Source organism: Amblyomma mixtum, chromosome 8 (assembly GCF_055824585.1).
Source record: "Amblyomma mixtum isolate Tamu chromosome 8, ASM5582458v1, whole genome shotgun sequence".
Taxonomy (NCBI): domain Eukaryota; kingdom Metazoa; phylum Arthropoda; class Arachnida; order Ixodida; family Ixodidae; genus Amblyomma; species Amblyomma mixtum.
The window spans coordinates 138,333,191-138,349,591 of record NC_143019.1 but is presented as its reverse complement, the minus strand read 5'-3'; the positions used below and the strand labels follow the sequence as shown (position 1 = coordinate 138,349,591).

Sequence of the window (16,401 nt, the reverse complement as noted above, 5' to 3'; positions counted from 1 at the left end):
CCTCAAGGAGGTTTTTCTTTTTGTCAAAGTGTATTTTACACCCACTCCTGCTTAAGGCTTTGCAATAAAGCCAGCAGTCTTCTGTAAATAAAAATAAATAAATAAATAAAATAGCAAAGGAAAAGGCCAGTGGGTGGCAGGGGCGACCACTATCAATGTTCTCGCGCGCCACTGTGTGTAACCTGTTCCTCATCTCCAAGATATGGTATGTCATGAATGTGTTGAGCGCCTAGCGGATCAATATTCAAAGGATCCATCGGGTCTTTGCTGTATTTATTTGGGCGTCGACATGGGAAAGAACTAGTCGAACAAACTTATTCTTGCCCGTGAAGAGAGGAGGTCTCGGTCTTGTTCATTTATTTGTACGACAAATCGTGTCACGCTTTATGTTTCTTCGCGACCAGAACGATATTTTTCTTCGCACAGTTATGCAAGTTCGTTTATGTCGATTGCTACCAGGAGTTGTAGTATGCTCTCTTGAAAACATGCGTGGTACAGTGAAAGGTTATCTGCGTGAAGTTGTGCTTGCGTGCAGAATGTTACAAGTGCGATTTTCAATGCAGTACCTCTCCAATGTCACTAGGAAAAATCTGTATAAAGATTTAATTGAATAAATGCTCCCTGTACCCATTTACCGATTGTCAAACTGCGGAGGCCCAGGAACAGATGTGCTCAAAAGGGTTAAAATAATGCCAGTTTACCCATCTTTGAAAACTTTCTTCTTCAAACTTCATACCGGAACTCTGTCGGTCAAAACATGGAAGCATGATAAAGGACTCTTTGTCCCTTGGTCAACGGATTGCTTTCTATGTAAAAAACCTGAAACAATAGATCACGTTTTTTTAGATTGTTGGGATGCGGTTTTTTTCTGGGATGTGCTTCAAAGAACACTAAAGAAAGATTTACCGCTACACCCGCATGGCATCAGGTTCTTACCGGTAGGAAAACAGGACATCCCTTATGACACTGTTATGCTCCTTGGCCTCCACAGTTTATGGAAAACAAGGACACAATTCAACAATGCAGAAGTAGTTGTGAGATCTCCACGCGAGCATTTCATTGAAGGTGTCATACGTCTGAAGGAAGTGTATCAGGCACTGCCTGATCAGCCAACTTGGTTAAATGTGTTGGATGACTTGGTTGAACTGAAAAAATTTTAACCTGCTGTGTCAGTGCAAGTGTTGCTGACAAGTTTTACTTCTTTGTACCCGTTGTGAAAATGCAATAAAGAAAGAAAAAGCCCTCATGGCGGAGTGGAAGCGTCTCCACTTCAAGTGCCAAAGGCCCTGGTTCGATTCCCAGCCTCGCTTGCCGCAGTTCTTTTTTTTTTAAAGTAGTGACGCCGAAACGCGGACACACTTGCTAACATTCCTTGGTCACGACACTATGAGGCATTAAAGGCTTTCGCCTTAAAAACTGTCGCTCTACCCGCTGGAGATGTAAACTTCTACGGGTGCTAGGAGAGTTCTACTACAAGACTGAGCAATTAATTGGTTGCTTTGGGAGTTCTTACAAATGTTGTGATTTCGAACTCCGCACGCAGGGCCAGTGTATCTGGAACGTGGCGCTGGCCGCACAGCCCCTGGCGGTGGCCGCTGTCTGCCGTCCCGGCGTGTGCCAGGCGGCCGCGGTGGCGCTATCCGACCGTCGGGTGGTGCTGTACGGCGCGGCCGACGGAGCTCCGACGCATGTGCTCAGCACCAGGGACGCCGTGTCGGCCATCCACTTCGGCCGCCTGGGCAGGGAGGACAACGCCCTAGTCATGGTGGGCACCGGTGAGCACGTGACTAGGCAGCAGTCATTCAGCTCTAAGGACCGTACTGTCAGCGTCATGAAGGAGCGGCAGTTGAAGTAGTGGAATAGGCATTCTCCAGAGTTCTGAGTCGCCCGTTTTCGATGAGAACGATTTGAATGGATTGTCCTCACCTATGAATTTAAAGGTTCTTCTCATCTCTTCACTAGCAGCAGTCTAGCTTAATTGTCACGTACGGAAACGCCAACAGTAATAACCATCGGGTCAGGGCCGCGGTCCCCTGACGAGACAGAACATGGACAAATACTGGTGGTGCTAGCCCGCGGCTAGAACAGGAAAACTTTGTGTTTTACTGGCATTTTGTCGTTTTCTTCTCCATTCTATTCTTGAGACAACAAGAGAAGCGACATTAAGTGGAAGATCAAAGGAAATTATGATGATGATGATGATGAAAACTTTCCAAGCACTGAGGTTTAAGACTTTGCTCGGAATTGAAAAAAAAATGGCTGAGGCTTAACTTGGTTAAGCCTGGAGAATGCGAAGCATCATCGTGTCGCGTAATTTGGAGGCGCACAACCACAGCGACGGCGTGAGGTGGGCCCCCGTTGCTCCACTGTCGTGACGTCATCGTGTCACGTGGTGTGACGTCATGTATCACGTGATTTGGAGGCGCACAACCACAGCGACGGCGCGAGGTGGGCCCCCGTTTCTCCACTGTCGTGACGTCATCGTGTCACGTGGGGTGACGTCATGTATCACGTGATTTGGAGGCGCACAACCAAAGCGACGGCACGAGGTGGGCCCCCGTTTCTCTACTGTCGTGACGTCATCGTGTCACGTGGTGTGACGTCATGTATCACGTGATTTGGAGGCGCATAACCACGGTGAAGGGCTGAAGTGGTAGATAAAGTAGTATGCTTCGCATAAAAAATTGGCTGTGGTTTGACCAATGGCCATCCCGAGTAGAATTGCGGATGCAACGGCGCAGCAATCGCAGCGGCGGCGGCATCTCAGGGGGCACTTTGACTGTCTAAAGTGCGTAGAGGCGAAAGCGGTTTCCGCACCACTTTCACTGCCTCTATGGCACTGGTGAGGTCACCACTGGATGACGTAGCATACAATTAAGTAGTGATTAATAAGTAATGAAAATGATAATTGATGATTAATTACTAATTGATGACCAATTACTGATTGATATCTAAATACTAATTAACTGCTAATTAATGGCGCTTAAGCTTCGCCTCTAGGAGTGGAACGCGACAGCGTGTTGTAGCGCTGCCAGGGAGTCCACGGAACGCCACCACCCGTTCGGCGCGATGCCTTGCCCTTTGAACGCAACGCTTTTTGAGGAAAGGAAATGGCGCTGTAATTCTCTGTCATCTCGGTGGACGCCTGAACCGCACCGCACAGGAAGGAAGGAAGTCGGAGTGAAATAAGAAAGAGGGGCCGTAATGAATAAAATGAAAATTGTATCTGAGGAAAGGAATTTCCTTATGTATACCACTATACCTTGGCCAATCCCCCCACGTGGGTATGTGCCATTATAAAGAGGTGAAGAAGAAGAAGAAGGAAAGGAAATTACGCAGTAACTGTCTTATCTAGAACAGAAACTACACAAGAGGCAGAAACTACACAAGAGGCAGGATCGACAGCATCGCCAATCATATTCTACACACGACGAGAAGACACAAAAACACTAAGCGTAGTATAGTGTGGGTTCCGGGACATGAGGGGATGAGGATACGTCAACCGAGCAGACTGAGCACTTTGCACCACAGGCACCTTTGACCCAGTTACCCCCACGTACTCAGATATACTCGATCATTACAGGGGTCAGCGGAAACGCTACCCAGCCCCACACAAAAGGCTCACCAAAGAGGAGGCGGTAGAATGGCGCAGACTACAAACCGGTACCTACCCACACCTTCACAAACTACACAAGATTTTCCCTACACAATATGCAGACGAATGTCCGTGGTGTCAGGGTAACCTACACTAGAACATATCACATGGACTTGCCCTAAGGCAGACTTAGAGCCAACAATAAACCCGAGTGTGATGCAGTGGGAGCACTTGCTGGCCAGCGAGGACGAGGAAGCGCAACGATTCCTTGTGCGCCGAGCCACGTTCGCAGCAGTCAAGTGCGGCATCCTGGACCAAGGATCGACCACGGCGCACAGTGACCCGTAAGGGTCAAGAACACCAATTTATTCACAATAAAGTTTTTTCCATCCATCCATCCATCCATCCATCCATCCATCTAGAGGACAACAACAACAACAACTGTCTTACACTCGCGCATGCGTATTTGGGGATCTCCGGGGCTCCGCGAAATCGCTTACACCTAGCGTAGTGTTGCTTCCGCAGCAAAAGGAGAACAGCTGGAGGGAGGGATATTTCTGGTTTGGTTTAGTTTGGTTTGGTTATTTCTGTTGGATTGTTAGGATAGCCTCCGGGTTGGGCCTCTCTTTCATTTATAGCGTCACTGACTGTTGGAGTTGATTACATCTGTCGTTCAGCCGGAACGTGGCGATGTCAGCGAAGTGGCCTACTCCTCGTATACGCAGCGGGCAGCCTGACGGTGCTGATCCTGCGGCGCAACGCCCAGCTGCTGCAGTCGTCCACTCGCGATGCGTCGCCAGCGTCGGTGGGCGGCCCCCGCTGGAGCCTGCCCAAGAAGACCAAGCTGTTCGTGGACCAGACGATGCGGGAGAGGGAGCACTCGGTCGGTGCGTGACACTGCCGACAAGAATGGCCATCTGTTTTCATTCATTTCATTTCATTTTAATATCTTAAAGACCCACTGGGGGTATTACATAAGGGGTGGGTACAAAACGGTCAACTGAACGAGTGTTATGTTGAAAAAGGTTGGTAACACCTTCGGCGAATGTGGATGGGCATGAGATGGTAGCGATGTCATTGGAGAGGTCGTTCCAGTCTACAGAAACACGGTGAAAAAAGAAGCGGCACAGGTAAGAGTACGGGCACGCGGGCGAAACACTTGGAAAGGATGACGAATGTGGTGGGATATGCTGGCTGGCGGGGCAATGTAGGGAGCGCAACGCAGCGGACTATGGAAAAATTTAGGGTATAGGCAGAGGCTAGAAATACGACGGCGAAATGAAAGGGACGCTAAACTGGTTTCCGCTTTTAAAGATGTCGCACTGATGTCGTACGAACGGGAGGAATGAATGAATCTGGCTGCTCTGTTTTGAAGTGACACGAGCGCATTGATAAGGTAAACTTGATGGGGGTTCCAAACTGGCGATGCATAATCTAACTTTGACTTGACAAGAAATTTATATGCTAGAAATTTTACCTGTTGTGGGGCGTGGCGAAGATGACGTCGTAAAAATCTGAGTGTTTTATAGCGGAGGAAATAATGTTAGTAACGTGTGTAGCCCATGATAAGTTGTATACACAGTGTGACGCCTAAGTATTTGTATGCTGAAACACTTTCTTTACCATCTCCGCAGCTTTATGGCTTTGCTGGGAACGCGTGTAGAGACCAGAGCACGCTGAAACGATTGCAATAACGCGTACAGTCGGGGACAAAAGTCTCCGGACCACGCGTTCCTCTAACGAAGCTTATAGCTCTACTATGAGACAGCGGCTGGAGACCGAACTTGTGGAGATGAAAGAACAAAAATTTAGCTTTTACCTCCACAAGTGGGGTCTCCAGCCGCCGACTAATAGCAGAGCTATCGGCTTCGTTAGAGGAACACGTGGTCCGGAGACTTTTGTCCCCGACTGTACAAGTTTTTACGACATTGGAGAGCTTTGTCGTTGTTTTAGACACCTTATCTCGATAGTTTGCGACGATTTAAGTTGAACGCGGTCGAGAGCGATAGGCACTCTTATCCCGACGGTCACCGAGTGCACTTGCAGCTATCGCCGCAGCCGACTTTATCTTGTTTAACCCTTTAAACACCAAATTAATTCCCGAAAAACGTATAAAATTGCCAAATTGTTTTAAGTGGTAATTGTTTCATGTAATTCTGATTCTGAAAATATATTCCTTCATTGTGTCTTGGTTGACTGCGGCTATCGCCGCAGCCAACATCCTCCTGTTAAAGGGCCACTGACCAGGGTCCGGACATTTTTGAAAAACAAGCCCACTGCATAGATGAGGCATCGAAGATAACCTCTGCAAAATACTAGAGCCATGCGCGCCCCGAAAAGCTGCGAAAATTCAAATCAAAGCCCGCTCGTTCTTTCCTTCAACAAAAACGGCCCGCCCCACTACTCTGAACCCCGTTGACGTCATGGGGGGTTACTTTCGCTAAAGGCACTCCATTGGTGCATCGTTCCGACCGACGGGAGAAGGTTGGGCGTAGCCTTGGCGTCGCGTCGTCTGCACTACGCTTTCCGCAGCGCCTTCTGTTCTGGCTCATGCCTACAAACCCGCATGAAGGAACAAAAAAAAAACAAAACTGCGGAGGGAGCGTGCGGCGACAGCCTTGAACCCTAGCCTTAAAGAGTAAAAAAATAGTAAAATTGAGGGAGTTGGTGGTAACACCAGCGTGTTGTTAACACCAGCGTGGTGTTACCACCTGGTGGTAACACCAGGTGGTAACACCAGCGTAACACCAGGGAGTTGGTGGGTGGTAACACCAGCGTCCACTTCTGTCCATCCGATTGGACAGTGCTTCACTTCACTTCACTTTATTACCTTAAAGACCCCACTTTGGGGGTATTACATAAGGGGTGGGAGTACAAATATAGATTGAATATGATTGCTTACATGTTATTTATGAAGTGCATATTTAAATTGTTCACAAAATTTGATTGGCAGGTGATGGCATCAACGTCGTGGGGAAGGCCATTCCAGTCTTTGAACTGTTCATGAATATGATTGCTTACATGTTATTTATGAAGTGCATATTTAAATTGTTCACAAAATTTGATTGGCAGGTGATGGCATCAACGTCGTGGGGAAGGCCATTCCAGTCTTTGAACTTTGAACAGCCTTTGAATTCTTTGAACTTTATTCCCCAGTCAGGGATCTGGGGAATCCGAACCCTATTTAACTCGGCTTTGAGTGTGGCCGGGAGAGGCCTGTTAACTCCCGACGACTTCGGTTGACAAAGAAGTTCCTTTCCATTGAGAGTCACTGTCCGTTGCTCTTCTGTAAATAATGTAAATAATTGCATAAAGTTTTCGTTCCCTTCCTCCTTACCCAGTCTCCCATCCTCCTCGTCCCATCACCGGTCCGGCCATGCTACCCGGGTCGCAACAACTGCACCACACTCTCGTTATGATGTTGTTCTTGCCTTGGTGGCATGGCACATACCCACGACGGGGGATTGGCCATGGTTCAGTGAGGAGAGCCCAAAGAAGGTAAATTGGTGCCAAGCTAATGAATTAACTTTGTTTGCCAAGCTAATGATGTAACTTTGGGTAACAATTTAGAGGGATTAAAGATAGAATTAACAATTACAAAAATAAGAAAAAATAAAAATGAAGTGAAAAAATAAATGGGCGAAAAGATTAGAGAATTGAAGAGAAGAAAAATTGCTGAGAGATTTTGTTTAAGTGCTGTGCACTGGGGAGCGTTGTCTTCATCAACTTCCATCTGCTCCGTTATGCGGCACTGCCTGCTGACCGTCGTCTTCTACGTAGCACAAATACGTGCTTTCGCTCCGATTCGAATATAGTAAACATTCTATGTCGAAAAGCTTCACTAGGCTCGTCAACACCCTTCGCGTGAGCCACCCCTCTGCGCCGCCGCGGCGCACGCTACGTCGCCACTTCTCGCCACCGGTTTACCCCTCGCCGCTGCCGCGCGGTCGCCGCCGCCGTCCCAAGCGGAGAAGGTTCTTTCACAAGGCGTTGCGAGAACGCGTGAGCAGCGACGGCGGCCGTAGAAAAGGCACATACATTCGCCATGGAAGGAGGAAAAGAAGACCCAGAAGTGGTAGCGAGGGAGTTGGCTACTGCGTGCTCGCCTCCTCGCACCGTTTGCCCTTTCGTTGCAGCCGCGTGTTTACCACAGTTACTACGCATGCGGAAGGAGAGCTATATAACGCCCTTGCCTACACCGTTATCGTGGTGCTCCCAGTGCACTGTGCGCGAACTGCGACAGCCGTGACGTCAAACAAAGCATAACTGCAGCTTTTCGCTTGTATATCCAGGCTTAACCAGAGCTAGGCCACTGCCAATTTTTTTCCTCGGTACATTGCCTTCAGCGGAATTCTTCATGTTTGGCGCCACTCTGAAATCACTGTCATCAGGCTTAATACACGCGATAAAGGCGGTAAATGCGGGTTTCTCATGGACAACTACCTCCCCACTAGTGTCGAAATTTGCAGGCTGCGCAGTTGTAGGCCTAACTCTGGCGGTGGGAGCAGAGCAGCATCGGGCGGGACCAGTGTGACTCGTGATTGGCGACATTGGTACAATCACCCACGACGAATAGCGCTCGGGATTGGCGGTTAAAGGGTTCATGGGCAATACTTCTTCCAATAAGGAATTTGAATTCTGCGCCAGACTTTACCTCTGCCGTTTACGTCTTGGGCTGTCGCCACAGCCTTGTGATATTTCTCTTCCTTCATGTACAGTCTTTGTCAAAAGTAACCAGGCTCCATGGTTCGCTTCTCATTCGTATAACAGAGCCCCCACGGCTTCCCTAAAGACGAAAAAAATGGCTGAGGCTTAGCTAAGGTTAAGCCTAGTCAGATGCGAAGCATATTGATGGCTAGGCTTGGTAATACATGGCTTTCCTTGGTTGACGTTCATCCCGCTCTTCATCGGTCTCTGTGGCACGCTGAAGCTTTCGCTTCTCGTTCAAATCAGCCCTGCTTCTAGGCGGCATCCCAACACCTGGCCGCCTCGTAAGTGCCCGGAGAGCGAGTCAAGCTCAGCTTTATACCATTGCTGTAGCGTCACGTGGTCAGCCGCCGCGCCTCTGATGTGGAGCCTCCACCGCCGCGGCCGACCGCGCGAACCGGCAGCCCATCTCTCCTCTGCTGTGACGTCATGTTGTCACGTGGTCACGCTAAAGGTCAATGGTAGCTCCACCGCCGCGCTCGACGGGCTGCAGTGTAGCTCTAGTAATATGCTTCGCATAAAAGTTCTTGAAGGTGAGAACAGGGGTTCTGCTTACCACACAGAGATTTAGAGCTCGAGGGCTGGCATAATAGCTTTAATATACGACTTGGAAAAAAAAGGTGCAGCAAAATTTTGACAAAGACTGTACCTGTGGGGTTTCTCAATATTACCTACAAGGGAAAGATGGCGCCACCATCTATGTGATTTCCTTAAACAGAACTTCATCCACCGCGGCAGTGCTGGGAAGACGGGCTATCTTATTTGGCTTGGCTAGTGTTCGGCCGAGAACATGGACTCTGCCTGTGGATCACAGCTGCGCCACTATGGGCTCCTCTGCGGGCACACAAAATTACTCTAATAGTGCCTGAAAAAGGCACTCTAACATAATTTAGGAAATGAAAACGTCTCAAATAAATTTCACCAAAGTGTTCGGCTCGCTTCGTAACTTCCCCTGCGTTTTTTCGAGGTTCGCTACTAAAAGAGTCGTTATGTTACATCTGAATCCACGTTTCATTGCCCAACAATAATCGAGCCAAATACGAGACCTCATCTTACCGCCATTCCTGCACTTCTCCGTCGTGGACGAGCGGCAGCGCAGTCTTTCTTTCTTTCTTAGCAGTTTTGACCAGCTCTATGACCCGTGCTCTTCCACACTTGCCGCTGCCGGCTGTGCGCGAACCCATCCGCTTTGAGTCAGTAAAAGAAGGAAATGGGCAGTTATACTTTAAGGCAGTAATTAGGCAACAAACGGGCAATAGTAAACAGATTTGATGTTTTAGACGGGGAAGTTGTCAGTGCCCTAATTTTGCGAACAAGTGTTATGCTACATTATTGTAGGAATTTGGTCTTAGCCTTAGATTCGTACTTTTTAAGTTTGAAAAAAAAAAAAAATTGGCAGAGGCTCAGCTTGGTTAAGCCGGGAAATTGCGAAAGCAACTTCATCCGTTTCTTCAGCCGGCCGTCGTTTCGTGGCTTGAGCGAATCGTTGCAGCCTTGCCTTGTGCATGTCGGACGACATGGCCTGTCTGAAACGCACAGCGTGGTTACGCCGGAACGGCTGCGATGAGCCGGGTCGGAGCCTGATAGATCTCCGTCTGGCGCGACGTCATCACAGCGAGCGCCTCCTCGCGGCAGCGGCGCGTAGCTGCTGCTCGGCGCACTGTGGTTACGCTGAGACGACCGCGACGAGACGAGTTGGGGCTCTGTCCCTCTCCGTCTGGCGTGACGTCACAGCGGAGGTCATGCTAAAGGTCAAACGTGGTTACACCGCCGGGACGACGCTGAAGGGCTCAAACTGCGAGCGGTATTGCTTTCGCAATAAAAAAGCGGGCGGTTTTCGTGCTCTTCGGTGCAAACGTCGTCATACCTCGGGTACTTGAGCCTGACGGGGCAGCGCTGCTGTCTTCCCTTTTTTCGGTTGGCTTGCGTTCTTGCACCGGCTGCGCTCCTGACTGTTCGGTTCTGTTTCTCACTACATCACGTTGCGAAAAACTCCGGTTCGCCTTCCCGACATCACATGGCGGGTACGCAGAGACACTGACGTGGGTTCTCACGCAGCCATGCACCGCGGCTTCCTGCGGGACCTGCAGCGGCTGCGGCTGACGGCGGCGCGCCAGTACCACCGCGCCGTGCTGGGCGCCGCGGCGCCGGCGCGCAGCGCTGACGCGGCCGACTGCGGCGCCGTCCTGCTCGAGCTGTCCGCGCAGGTGCAGGGCTTGGGCCCCCAGCTGGCGCTGCACGTGCGCCTGCAGGCCTCGCGTCCGCTCAGCAGGCTCACCATGGTCGTCCACGGCGGGGACCAGTACCGGCTGCACAAGCCCACCACGCAGGCTGAGTACCGCCCACAGCCATCTCTGAGGCTTAATGCAATCGAGATCCTTTTGGCTGGCATGGATTTTGTCGCAAGGTGCATTTTTATCGCCAAGTGGGACGATCACGAAGGAAAGAATGGGCACAATCCTCCTCTGTACTCTTTTTACCAGTCGCCGTGGTGGCTCAGTGGTTATGGCGCTCGACTGCTGACCCGAACGAGGCGGGTTTGATTCCGGCCACCCCGGTGGAATTTCTATGGAGGCAAAATTCTAGAGGCCCGTTTACTGTGCGATGTCAGTGCACGTTAAAGAACCCCAGATGGCCGAAATTTCCGGATCCCTTCACTACGGCGTCCCTCATAGCGTGAGTCGTTTTGGGACGTTAAACCACCCATAAACCAAACTAAACCATACTATTTTTACCCTCTACCCTTCTCTCCCAGCTCGGAGATAACAAAAGCAAAAAAATCAGATGCCCCAGGTCAGCGGAACTAAAATCGCCACAACTCTGAGTTTTCTTTGAAAGCCTCCAGAATTTTGAAAGTGGCAAAATTTTATTTGTGTTTCGGACAGAAATATTCAAATTTGTCTAAAATACACCCGATATAGGGGTTAATCCGGAAGAAACTGTTATGTTAAGCTACGGTGTACATTTCGAAAGATTGCTATCTTTCCCTCAACATATACAAAAAAAAGAAGAAAATAGGTAGTGAACGCGTTTATAAAATTCCGAACCCACCTATCTATATACTTTACCGGACTGCTGTAAGACTAACAAGCAGCGCCGAAATTTCCACCGAAACAAGCCGCACGCAGGAACTTGTTAAAGCAATAGTATTCCCGTAGACCTTCCGTTTCCGCTTTCCCGTGTGGTGACGTCGAATCTGCTCTACTGAAAACTGCCACTCACGGAGGGCAAATCACGGAGAGGAGTTTGTACTCTCTCTGTGCAGCGTCGGGATGGTATTGCTAAGAATGCTTGCACATAGGTGCTGAGACTAGAAATTAACAACTCGTTGTTGCAAAGAGAGTTGATATTTGTTTCAAGATAATATTTCTGTTCTTCTACATGCCCCAAACTTAAACAAAACATCTATGGACTGCTGCTTCTATGCTTCTATGTAACGGAACAGCGGTCAAAATGACACCACTGGGAATCAAGTTATCTGAACAGATGATTGTTTTCAAATCGTACTCTTTATACCTGTTCCAGAAAGTAAACTTTGGCTACCTAGAAGATTCACCATACTGGCTGCCACACGGCTAGCAAGAAAGTGTTCAGGTTGCGATTTTCTTGCAGCCGTCGCTTTCTCTAGATGACCGGCATGTTAACTGTAGGCCACCAGAAGTCGCGCGTTTCCACAGAAGAATGATGTGTCCGCGTGACTTGTAGCGGTTTTTTAATCTAGTCCGTTACGTCACAGTCGGCGGAAACAGCAACTTCACCTCTTCGCGAGAAATGCAGAAAACGCTGAAACGTGCGTACGCGTCCACGCAGGTGGCGTACTTGGTGCCCAGCCTCGCCTACCGTTACACGGCTAGGGTCACGGCAGAGTCTGGCGCTCCTGGCGTGCTCAAGGTGAGGGTACCACAACGGCAGTTTAATTCTTTTTTTTTCTGCAAAAAAAAAACGGTACATCAAACCTATTTTCCTGTGCTTAGGCGGCATGGATGGAGAGCTTTACAGGGAGCGAAATGGCGTCACAGGATCACGAAGCCAGAACACAGTACAGAGTGCAGTTGACATGCCATCAATCACATGCGTACGACACGACGTCCTGGCTACGTGCAGTTGCGTGATGTTGTGGTGTCACTGGAGGTTGCAAATGGCGACGTCGCGGCCGCATTGCTCACACGAGGCATTTCCACTCGGTGGCGGTGAAGACTTGTGGATATTTTCTTCCACGACTGAGAAAAATCCAATGCAGTGCCCGATTCGCGCACTTCGTAGCCGAGGCCTCGCACTGATTCGGTCTTCTCACGAACCGCAGCAGTGTTGAAGGTCTGCCTTCTGGAAAGATGGAAGTGGCAGTAAACAGCTTCCAGCGTCAACGTTGCTTCTTTACAGAGCACTCTGGGCACCAGTTCATCGCGCTTGGTAACGCATGCGTACAGCGCGCAACTATATTGCAGGAAAACCTGATTAGCACTGATGAGCCACAGTCACCCCTACATGTGGGTTAAAGTCCGAAAAATACTTTGGATATTATTCTTTACCATGGGTCGTCGATGTTAGCGTAGAAACTTGGACAATTGCGGTCATCCAGGTGTAACTTGTGAAATAGCCAGACTTAATATAGCATACCCTAACTGTACATAACAATCGTGATATACACAGAAAGTAATTGAGATGAAGAGTGTGGACAATTTGAATGGTAACTGTAGAAAAAATATCAGAGAAATCCGGCCTTACGTACGCTCTCGTGACATAAGAGCGCGTAAAGCGTGTTTACTGGCATTGCGAGCCGCTGGGGGCCGTGAGGGCATTGCGGAACAATGTTTGGCAGTGCGGCAGAGGAAAATTTTAAAGCCAACTGCTTGCAAAATCTGGATTCCGGACTCTATGCGTCCTCTTCAAATTCGAAGCATTTAGGGGGCTTATTCCTTAAGCGTAGAAAGTTGGGCTAGTTGGTTGGTAGTACTATTATGATACATTCCAGCGGCTAAAAAGACACGGACGAAGGTCGTCCTGTCTCGTCTACCTTCGTCCGTGTCTTTTTAGCCGCTGGAATGTATCATAATAGGCTTATTCCTTATGTCTAGTGTAGTCTAGCTAGAACCAGTGCCGGGAAATTCCGATTAGTTTCGGTTTCAGCTATTTCATCGCACCTGGTCACTGGAAGAGAACTGATGCTTAAAACTGAATGATTCCTGCGCATGCTCGTAGCGCGGCAGCAGGCAGGCAGGGTGGTGGCCGAATGGTGAGGCACCGGGGTACGACGCTGCTCTGTTTAACGGCGGTGGTTCGAACCCCGCTTGGGAATGAAGTCCTATCTGCTGGATACCGTTGTCACGACGACGGTACACGCTCCAGTTGGCCTCCCTCCTGCCGCTATGAAGGAATGGGCGCTGACGTCTGTATTGGCTGGACAATGGTGCATACGGAAGTTTCCTGCCCCTGCTAGCGCCCAATGCTAGCATGGCGGACGCAAAAGGTGATGAAGAGGAAGAAATGCATAATCCTATACTCGTAGACGTAGAAAAAGAAGGAAAAAAAAGGAATAGATTAGGACCGATGAACACGATCGCATAACCATGTCCAGCGTTCTTTATTGGAGAATAATTTTGAAAATTGCAACATTGTGAGAGACTGGTATAGAAATTTTGAAGTTAATGGTCCATTCTTTCAACATGTTTGGTTTGGTTTATTGGGGTTTAACGTCCCGAAGCAACTCAGGCTATGAGGGACGCCGTAGTGAAGGGCTCCGGAAATTTCGACCACCTGGGGTTCTTTAACGTGCACTGACATCGAACAGCACACGGGCCTCTAGAATTTCGCCTTCATGGAAATTCAGCCGCTGCGGCCGGTATCGAACCCGTCTTCCAATATGTAGTAAAATCTTTCTTTTATGGTGTATCTATCGCTCGCATCGAGCAGGTAAGACTGCCATAGAAAAACAATGCGGAACGCTTTTGTGGATAACAAAAACGTTAATAGCAAAGGAATGCAAGCTTGCCGGCGGCAGATCTGCGGATAGGTTGATTGTTACAGTGAAATCTTAAAATATATGAAAAATTGAGCTTCTAAACTCTTTCCCGTTAAAAAAATGTTTTTGTCCACAATGGTAGGGCACGTTCTTCCTCCGAGTCATTAACCAAGTAAGAAAGCCACGCGAGAAGTGGAGTTTGGCATTGTGCTTGAGCTAACTACGTTGACATTTACAGTCATACTGTTTCAAGCTCTCGGGAACAAGACGACGAAAAGTCCAGAAGAAGTCTCTGGACGTTCTGAGACAACGCTGTTCTGCTGATTCACTGGGGTCCGCCCTTGCCTCATACGCCCGGCGGCTCATCTACATGACCATATCATTGCCATCGCTCATGTATCAGAATACGCAACATGAAAGGCGTACACTTGTGTCCGTGTGCGCTTTGTGAGCGAAAAACTTTTAATCAACAGAAAAAATAAATGTTAGTTGTGTGGGCCCTCATCCCAGGAGCTCATTGGCTTTTGCCGCCGCTTTTGCCCGGTTCACCAGTCAAGGCTGGTCTTCCGGGTGTGAGTTGGACAGCGTCGCCTCCAGTCCTCATTTGCTGAGTCATTGACTGTCGTAATATCCGGATAAGTTAGCCGCTACGCCGCAGACATGGCCAACAATTCTGGACAAACGCGCTTTTGAAAGGGAAAGAATTTATCATCGGAGTTTTTTCATATATTGTTACATTTCACCGTGACAATCAATATATCCGCAGACATATTGATTGTCCGCAGATATAGGAGAAAGCGTCTGACTCCATGGGAACCTCAGCAGTCATGCCGGCGTTGCGGAATCAAGGTGTCGAAGAGTCTTGTGTGAAAATACAGGAAGATATATATATAGACTGGACAGCTACCATAGACCTCCATAAACTCAGCAATAGAATTGCAAGAAGGATGGACGTCAGGTCGAGAGATACGATCACGCCAATGCTATTTCCCGCCTGTTTACAGAAGGTGTTGCGAGGCCTGGATTGGAAACAATCGGGGATAAGAGTTAATGGAGAATACTTAATTTGCTACTCGCTGATGACAGTCTCTCAGGAAATGAACTGCAAAGCGTGAGCAATGAGTTTGACAGAGTTGAACGGTGGGCCTAAAAGTTAGCACGCAAAAAAAACAAAGTAACGTTCAGCAGTCTCGCAAAGGAACAGCAGTTCACAGTTGATAGCGAGGTGTTGGAAGTGGTAAACCAATATGTTTACTTAGGTCAGGTAGTGACTGCTGATCCGGGTCATGAGATGGAAATGACTAGAAAAATATGAATCGGGTTTCGTGCCTATGGCAGATTCTCTCAGGTCATGAATGGCAGTTTACTAATATCCATCAAGAGAAAAGTATACAACAGCTGTATCCTACAGGCACTCACCCATGGGGCAGAAACGTGGAGATTAACGGAAAGGGTTCAGCTTAAGTTAAGGACAACGCAGCGAGCTATGGAAAGAAAAATGATAGGTGTAACGTTAAGAGACCGTAAGCAGGCAGACAGTTGTTGAGGGAACAAACCTGGATTAATTACATCCTAGTCGAAATTAAGGGGAAGAAATGGGCTTGGGCAGGGCATGTAACGCGAAGGTAAGATAACCGCTGGTACTTATAGGTAACGGAGTGGATTCCAAGAGAAGGCAAACGTAGCAGGGGACGGCAGTAAGTTGTGAGGGCGAATGACATTAAGAAGTTTTAATGGAATGGATACGAAGTTTGAATGGAAAAAGACAGGGTTAATTTCAGAGACATGCGAGAGGCCTTTGCCCTGCAGTGGGCGTAGTCTGATGATGATGATAGCTGAATATGACTGCATTGATGTATGTGTCTGATTGCAGTTTCGTTAGGATGACCTCTTGCTACCTGTTTAGATTTTTGTCCAGTTTGGCGTATACTTTCCTTGTTAATGTCGAATGTTAGTGCACTGCTAACACCGGGTCACCAAATGAGAAGAACCTGATGGGGGAGAGTCGGCGCGAAAATAGATGACGAGAAAAAAGAGTTGATCGGGACGAGTGCTCACTGCCCCGTAGTAGTATTGCTTCGTAGAGGTCACTACGAGCTGAGGCCTGCACTCAAATACAGAGGGTTCTATTTATGTGCTC

General features: G+C 48.6%; 1 protein-coding gene across 1 annotated transcript in view; it reads left to right on the top strand.

The window, feature by feature from the left end:
- BBS1 (Bardet-Biedl syndrome 1) overlaps positions 1-16,401 on the top strand; it is a 71,616-nt gene that overhangs the window by 52,293 nt on the left and 2,922 nt on the right. Inside the window, exons 9-12 of the mRNA XM_089557962.1 lie at positions 1,544-1,775; positions 4,321-4,482; positions 10,361-10,793; positions 12,113-12,193. Of these exons, the coding sequence (XP_089414088.1) occupies positions 1,544-1,775; positions 4,321-4,482; positions 10,361-10,793; positions 12,113-12,193 (908 nt within the window). The remainder of the gene's footprint in view (positions 1-1,543; positions 1,776-4,320; positions 4,483-10,360; positions 10,794-12,112; positions 12,194-16,401) is intronic.